We start from the raw sequence: 8,754 nt of genomic DNA, 5'->3' as shown, positions 1-8,754 counted from the left end.
ATCCCTGCCTCCCACCACCCGCTCTGCTCTCCTCCCTCTGTTTCTTTCCTTATTCTTGCCTCCCCCCCTTCTCCTTCCTTTATCCCTCATCCGTCCTTCCATCCCGCAATCTAACCAACCCTCAATCTTAACCCGGCCTGAGGAAACTACTGCCTGCTGGGTACTAAGATTGTCTTTTTTACAGTCACTTCACAACTTGTTTTCATCAGCAGTTCCATTGTTTCCTCTTATAAGAGTTATAACTCTAGTTTCAAACTGACCCATAGACAATGGAGAAAATGATCACTGTTTCTGGAACTGAATTACTTTTTCAGTTACAATAATTCTGCCGTGACGTTTCCTTTGAATTTATCATAACACAACTGGCCCTCAACAGATATTTCGAACAACTTTTATAATTCTGAATAATTCATTAAAGTAGTTAACCCCCTGAAACTCAAGCAGATTCTGGATCCCCATAACTAGAAGTAAAGAAAATTCAAAAATATTTTCTGTATGACAGTTATAATGCTATACATTACTTTAAAGTTTTTGATTTCTTCTCAGAAAAAAAAAAAAGCTGGAATCAACATGTACAATTAATTTTCCAGGTACCCAAAGGTCTTACCAGCACTGGAAAAAATGGCTCAATAAATGCTTAGTTTATGGACAAATATAAATGGTTTCCTACTCCCATTTTTATTTTATTTTCATACTTATCTTGCATCTGTTCTGTGTAAACACAGCCTGCAGTTCAGCTCAGTTCAGCTAAGAAGTCCCTGACCTTTTGTCATGTGACTGTTCATGGCTGAGTCACTCATGGTTTCACTGTTGCACTGAGGAGCGCAATTTATTTATTTTTTTACTGAATCTTGTTGGAGCAAACTGTTTATTTTTAGCAGGTATTTTAAATAAATAACTGAAAAAAGAATAAAGTGACTTTGTTGAGGATAATGTGCATTTCAAACTTGCCAGCAGGTTTGGGAGTTCAAGGGACAAATTCTTTGCATTCACGTTTAATTTTCATGTATTTACTACACTATATTCCAGTGTTTAAGCCTTTATCTGTGTGTGCATGTATGTGTGTGTTAACAAACTATGTTTTGGTCGAATGTGTAGCAGATTTATGTATTTGTAAAAGTTGAATTAATTAATTTCAACTTTAAAAGTTCCAAATACTGCATACTATCAAAAAATTGCAAATATCTGACTGCCTTAATGTTTACAGCAAAAGAGATATAGATTACATTTTACATGAAAAGGGAGTAAAGCTCTAGATAAACTGTTTTAAAGGTCACAGACCCATACAAACTATGTAGAGGCCTTATTAGACAAGCTATATGGTCTTAATATTTAATATATTTTAACTCTAGTAAACACTTTACCACAGTTACATTATTGCATAAACAGGCCCTTAAGAGCAGAATAATGACGCCTGTTTCTGGTTAAATCATGCAACAAAAGCATGGAAGCGGGTGCAGTGACAGAGTGGCACAAAGGGTGGAGTGTGTGTTTGGGGGTGGATGTCAACAGGGGTCAGGAGGGGACAGAGATGAAGCTAGAGAGCCTTTAAGAGGATGCACAGGAGGAGTGGTGACAAGGCAGATACTGCAGAAATGTGAATGTGTGACTATGTACAAAAAGAACCAATGTACAAACAAGGCAACAGTATGTTCTTTGGTGAGCAACCATGTTGGAGACCAGCGGTACGAGACAAATCTTCTGACCTAAAAACAAGGCTTGTGTGCCTGTGTATAAGTATGTGTGAGGGCTTAAAATTTAGTCAAGTAAACCTGTATTTTGAGCTCTGGGTCCTTTTTCAGCATCTGTGGAAATAACCTTCAGAAACATAAAGTGATTATTAGGCCTCCAACAACTGCACTCATTTCACCTGAGAACTAACAAGCTCTTTGTGTCCCACCAAGCCACTCAATTACATTTTTAGATCTACTAGAAATATTAAACTATTTCAGCCAACAGGGCCATGCTTTTCCCATGTTACCTATGAAGTTTAGTATTCCATCATATGGGGGTTATTCCTAAATGACCTTACTGAACTCCAAGAAACAAGCTGTTGGACATGAACTTGTGCAGAAAAAAGGCTTTAAAAGGACATTTCAATAGAATAATAATAAAAAAAGAATAAAAAATAAAGAAAAAGGAGATTTTTTAAAAATGTCCTGCAATCTATACACATTATAAGACTTTGATTTCATCACATGATGCTAACTGCTGTTTCACCTTCTAGCATGAAAAGGACACAAAATGGTGCATTTGACAGTACAAAGCACTGAGGGAACTTTTGATGAAAACACACATGCATGCGCATGCACGCACACACACAAAAGGGATATGTCCACAGTTATAAATTTGCATAGACACTGAGTAAGAAACACCAAACCCTCTTATGCAAGATGTTAGGCTTTTACTATGCAAAGTGTTGCAGTGCAATTTAATTAAAAAGAAATACTACATAGAAACAAATCTGCTTCTACAAAGCTTCTACATTTACTGTTCTGTTGCTAAATGATAATAATACTAATTTATGCTTATTATTGGGATAACAGCAGGTGTTGTGGTTTACAGGGCATGTGGAGACAACGCAGTGTGATAATAATAAAAACAATGTATTTTAGATTGTGTGTGTCGGGAATCTTTGTTGACTTGCTTTGTTGAATTACTAGAGGTATAATGTTGGGTGAGATTATGTGAAGTGTGCTACTTAGTGTACTTTTACCTCAGGTGGTTTATGGTTGTTCTGGTGGTAATGGTTCTTTGGACCATTAGGTTTTGTTGCACTGGAAATTGGTGAGTTAATTATTTTAACAGAACAAGGATTCAGCTTGCCTGCAGTGTCCTGTATTCTGGGATCACAAGCCGGTCAGTTTGCTTGGCTGCATTATCTATAGCCAATAAGCTTATTCCATAATCCCTGTCTTGTGTCTCCATAGCCGTAAGTCTGTCACCAGTCGAGAACCTTGATCAAAGAATATCCAAATCAAGGATGTGGTCCTCGTGAACAGAGCAGAGTTGGCTGTTATGACTGGTTCATTAGTGATTCCACTGGCTAATGAAGACATAGCAGTTTAATTGTCTCGTGTAAAGGGTAGAGGGAAAGTATGTTTTTCATGTAGGATTTCAGTTGGTTCTGCAGTGAAGTTGATGATGACACTTTTACACGTCACAGAATTTGAAAAACACACGCAGGCCTGTGGGACGCTTCTTCCAATGCATTACAAGAGAGCTGTATACATGAAAAATGTGTACATTTGTATGTACTGTAAATCCTTTACATGTCTTAATGGAAATGCATTGTAACCTATCAGCTTCAGCGCCTCCTTGATTCAACATGGGAAATACACCAGTGTAAGATTTAATGTCTGTAATGTGTGTGTGTGTTTTATTAATATTTTTATAGTTTTATTTCTATATATATTTTAATAGGCTTCTGAATCCCAAAAACTTTGAGAGGCATGTTATCTTTATAAAACTCAAACTACTGATCTGTGACATGCTGTTTAATTAGAACATTTAAAAGTGTAAAAAAAATTGAAGCAAATCAAATCTTAAAATGGTAATTTTCTTCAAAATCATCTAATTTGACAAATCTCATTTTAAAATAAAGTTTTCACAAACCAGATGGTAAAAACAAAACAAAACAAAACTGCTGGACACCTCAGTGCAGCCATGCACACATTAGTGACTCTATTAGTGTCCAACAGTGTTTGTCAGTTGAACTGCATTCTACTAGTAAAATAGTCTATAAGGTCAGAATTTTCCCTGGAACACCTGTGGGCACTTGTACATGTTTATTCCAGTTTTTTTTTTTATTATTATATGCAAAACAAATTAAAGAAATTTAATTTTGTATTTTCTTTTTTAATGAACAATGGCATGATATATTCGCAATTCTATACAAAAGACACATTTTTGAGTTTTTGTACTTCTAGCCATAGTTTGCTGTTTCCATAGAGCTACAGGGCCTTATATTACGATAAAAATGAACTTACAATTAGTAAAAAATTGGCAGGAACAAAATACAATCAGTTTACGTGGTTAACATTAAATGTTATGTATTCATCTAAAGTCTTTATCATTACTTCATTGATATTTGTCTTCATGAACCTCTAGCCATGTTAGATGTACTTTTTTGTGTGTGTGTGTGTGTGTGGGGGGGGGGGATGCAAAACAGCGAACAACCCTCCCCCAAAAAACTAACATTATTTAGACAATTCTTAAAGAAGTCATAGAGACTAAAAATAAGCCTGCAGGTATTGACATATTTGTTTTCTATGCAAAAGACGAAAGAAAAAGTCAATTGACACGTTCATTGCACTTTGAAGTTAGTCAACTCTAATGTTATTGAGAATGACAAATTTGTGTTGTGTAAACTTTGGTGGGGATAAGTTGTATTTGCAGTTATGATATTTACACTTAGAAGATAATAAAAAAGAAGAGAACACATAATTAAAGAAGGGCCATTGAGCTGTTTATGAACTTCATTTATAACTAAAAACATTTTTCTCTTCTCTTATAATTGCATCAGATAATGGAGATAATTTTGTATCCGGCAGCAAATCATAATCTCATCTTAACTGAAGAAAATGACCTAATACGGGGTAATTGGAAAGGCATTGCGTAACAACCCTGAAAGTCTGAGCTCTGTTCAACATTATCTGCAAACACTGCAATCAGGGACATCTAGTCAATGTGAAAAGCAGTAGATAAAGTATTGACACAGATAAACAACCCTAAATGCAAGGTTATTGAACAGTGTGAACCAGCCACACAGAGAGAGGTAACACCTTACGTAAGAAGCTGGGCACAGATCCCAACACTCTATTAGATCTGCCCTAGCAGTACTGCACCCACAGGAAGGATGTAGGCTTTTGATTTTGTATTGATTCCTGCCGATCTATACCCAATGTCCTCTCAGACACATAAGAGTTATAAATATTATTATTAGAACCAAACAGCCAGGTTCCCAACTAGGGCTTTAGACAGGAACTGCACAGACATGCACTAACACCGGCTCCCACTGTGGTTTGATTAGTCAGTACTTCAGCCAAAAGCAGCTACTCTGACATTGTGGTCCATTATCTGGCAATGCCTCACCGATGTGACATGGGTTTCTCATATGTTTTAAAGGGGCAGTGCACAAAAGTAATTTTTTTTTACAATAGTAATTTCTGTTAAGAATGTTAGTGGCTGAATTAGAGCTGCCTCATATTTTGTTTCTTGCATTAGTAACAGTTTTACATATCAATGTTAGCATAAGTAGCTGTTTCACAAAATGGTGAACCAATCCTTTCGAAATGGTGAAAATTAATTTTTGAATTTTTCATTCCCAGCATCTATAAAACTGAAAACCCACTGGATGATTTGTATTATTCATGGCGATGTCACCTCGACAAAAGGAAGATCCTTAGTGCACATTTTTTGGCTAATGTGGCTAACATTATCTTTAGCTTTGATCGCTTCCCTGCAGGTCAGAGCTCTGTGGAACCTGTAACACTGAGAGACATACAGATATACTTAAAACTTAAAGACTGCTTTGAAACCAGTAAAGAAGGACTGGGTGTATTACTGTGTTTTTATGTCACCTAAACTCAGCTAGTGTTTACATCTGGTTGCTTCTCTCCTGCTCTCTGTGCTCATATATACTGCATTTTAATACAAGGCCAAATTCATAAGCTGCTGCTTGGCTCTAAACTACAGTTTTTTTTAAACTACAGTGCTGTCTAACAAACTCAACATATATGTACGTTAAAAACAACTACTGTTCTGATAATTCAGTAATATTTCCTTGTCAAATGATTGCTGAGAAAGAAAGTGATATAGTCTTTTCACACCCTCATTCTTGTCTGTGCCAGACACCAGCATGTGGTCCACTGTTTTCATCAGCACAGTCAGTGACAGAGACAAAGAGAGTCTTCTTCCTGAAGGCGGTGCATATAGTCGCAGCTTAGTAGCATTTAAAGCCACAAATACTAAAACAGCTCAGTCAGACCAGGACCAAACCAGAGTTATACTGTCATGGTGAAATAAACCATCTTTTGGTCTTTTGCTTAAAACTAAGCTAAGCTAAGCTAAGAACATATGAGATTTTCATTAATTGGCCTGGAAGCTTTAAGAATGATCAGTTTGTGTACTAACCCACTCCTGGTGGTAGAAAATAGGACCATGAGGTTCAAAGTATGTGCTGAATAGAATACCATAGAATAGTGTGGTGCTCTGAAAAGAGAAGAATGCAGAGCAGAAAAGACATGACAATAATGACCTTTCTCTCTTTAGTTCTTTTGTTTCCTCCTGGATCTTCTCCAAAGTTCTCCTCGCTTCAGTCACTTCCTCGACAGCTGCACAGTACTTCCGGTTCATTTGTTCCTCTCTGTGGTCCCATGACGACAGCTGCTCCCGCAAGGCATCACATCTTTGTTGGCATGACAACCATCTCTCATGTTTCTCTTCCAACTCCATTTTTAACCTGTTGAGAAGACACAGAAGATGAATGTGCGTGCAGACGCGTACAGTGACTATCCATACTGTAATATTCTGGGAGGAAGTATTCTTTTCATCTGCATTTGGATAGGACATGTGTATACATGCTCAGGACAACTGCACAAGCCCACACACCTGCAGACACAGTAACTCAATGCTCACATGTGAACAGGTGAGCATGAGCATCAAAACAAGTTTGTTACATAAGAAAGAAGCCGTTTACTCTGCAACCTTACCACGTTTCTTTGAAGTTTTAATTAGCTGACGCATGCAGACACCAAAACTGGGTCAAATTGTATTTTCAAACAGTCATTCAATTTTTATGTTAGCAACAGTTAATTTGGTACATCACGAAATGTTGAGAATAAATATACGGTAGTACACATATGAAAGCACAAAGGAGACAATACTAAACACTTAGAAAATGTGTGCACAATGTATCTGTGTCTGTGGTGGTGTGTCTGTGCTTCTTTTTATGGATTTCTCCATTTATCAGGAGATAGACTAGGATGAATAAAGGTTATAAAAAGAGAGTTCAAGTACTTTCTGTACTTGAACTCTCTTTTCATAAACTTTATTTATGCCAGGGACATGCTGACCAAGAGGACACAGAAAGAGGTTGTTTCTCATCTCATCTCCCTCCTTTACTCTTAACTTTGTCTCTTTCACTTTTGAACTCAACAACCATAAAGCAGCAACCTACATAAAGAAAATTTATAGTTTTGTGAAAGCTTCGGGTCATCCAGTGATCTTTTTTGTAATTAATTATCAATTTAATGACAATGAATACCGTGTATACAATGCAAATGCTCCGTCATTATATTGGAGGGAAACCCTTGCTGCATCCTGGGCTTAGCACCACCGAAGTTGACTGTTTAATTTAAAGAAATACTAATAGGAAAGGCTGTTTTTTCCCCACTTACGTAGAATTATAGCTTTTTTTTATTGTAGGTCTGGCTTTGTGAGACTAGTGATTTAGCAGTCCCTGTGGTATCTGTTTTAGGTCATCATGTGAAAGGAAACTGCAGAGACATTAACATAAATCCGTTTGAAACCATTTGAGCAAAGATAAACCTGATGGCTTTACAGCCCACTTAACTAGAAAATCAGCACCAAAAGCACTAGCACTGATAGACTTATTGATTTGACCAGATTAACATTGTCTTTTTGCACCTATGGCCTCCTTTATTGGACAATTTGGTGAATTGTTGTCTCCCGTTACATTTTCTCACCGCTATGGAGAGGTGCTCCCTCCCCCGAACTCTCATCCCTTCTGAAATAGCCTCCACCCCCCAGTGGAGTGCTATCATATGTTGAGCTGCATAGGAGCTAGAGGGTTAGATCAGAGACTGCTGTGTGGGAAGGGAAATAAATTGACAGTGTAATTGAACACACCAGGCTGCCAGTGGCTTAGAAAGGGAATACTAGCAGATACCATGTGAAAAAATACACACCCTACATACATCTAACGCCTGCATGGAAAGATGAGAGGCCTTGTGCGTGTATGTCTGTCTGTGGGTATACACATGTGGGTTGGGTGTGGGTGACACACATGTGTCTGCCTGTGTGTTAGTGTGATGCACTCCAATAGAAGTGCCACTGCGCCTCTGCATATCTGCATTATGTGCGTGCCTCTGTGCACAGATGATTGTGTGCGTGTGTGTGTGTGTGAGAGAGAGAGAAACATGACTCCACGCCAGCTAAGAAGTACTTCCATCTGTCGCGCCAGTTTCACACGAGACTCTGCTGTGTCACTGGCACTTTATGGAGCCTAAGATCTCCTGAAATGATCCAAGAGCTGATCTCAGCTGACACTAATATGCCCACCTCTCTTTGGGAGAAATTAGAAGGGGAAGAGCACAGGAAGTGGATGATTTGGAGACGAGTGAGTGGGATCAGAGGAGAGTTTGTGGGAAAGTTGGAGAAAGGAGATAATGGGAATTTATCACATGAGATAAAACAAAAGCCTGTAGAAGAAAAGAAGAGAGATCAGCAAACCTGAGTAATTTTCCTCTGTGCTCCTCCTCTGAGTCTTTGTGTTGGGACAGCTGCTCCTCTCTCTGTCTCTTCTGCTCCCTGGAGACACAAAGTGCATGGCATGGTCACGCAGATTTCATCATTTGTTGAGTCAATAAATTTATGACCAGGATGAAATGACATAGCCTAACATACATTAATATTTTGTATTCCCAAAAATGCAATTCACATTAATTGTACCCACATTTTCCATTCAGGCAAAAGGAAATGTAATATTTAGTTGCTTAGTATGTTTTAACA

At 37.9% G+C, this 8,754-nt stretch overlaps 1 protein-coding gene across 1 annotated transcript in view; it reads right to left on the bottom strand.

The window, feature by feature from the left end:
- lekr1 (leucine, glutamate and lysine rich 1) overlaps positions 1 to 8,754 on the bottom strand; it is a 98,938-nt gene that overhangs the window by 24,846 nt on the left and 65,338 nt on the right. Inside the window, exons 7-8 of the mRNA XM_051957853.1 lie at positions 8,476 to 8,553; positions 6,260 to 6,463 (exon numbers count right to left, since the gene is read on the bottom strand). Of these exons, the coding sequence (XP_051813813.1) occupies positions 6,260 to 6,463; positions 8,476 to 8,553 (282 nt within the window). The remainder of the gene's footprint in view (positions 1 to 6,259; positions 6,464 to 8,475; positions 8,554 to 8,754) is intronic.

This window comes from Acanthochromis polyacanthus, chromosome 13, assembly GCF_021347895.1.
Source record: "Acanthochromis polyacanthus isolate Apoly-LR-REF ecotype Palm Island chromosome 13, KAUST_Apoly_ChrSc, whole genome shotgun sequence".
Taxonomy (NCBI): domain Eukaryota; kingdom Metazoa; phylum Chordata; class Actinopteri; family Pomacentridae; genus Acanthochromis; species Acanthochromis polyacanthus.
The sequence above is the reverse complement of the archived record's forward strand: the minus strand, read 5'-3'. Positions and strand labels throughout refer to the sequence as shown.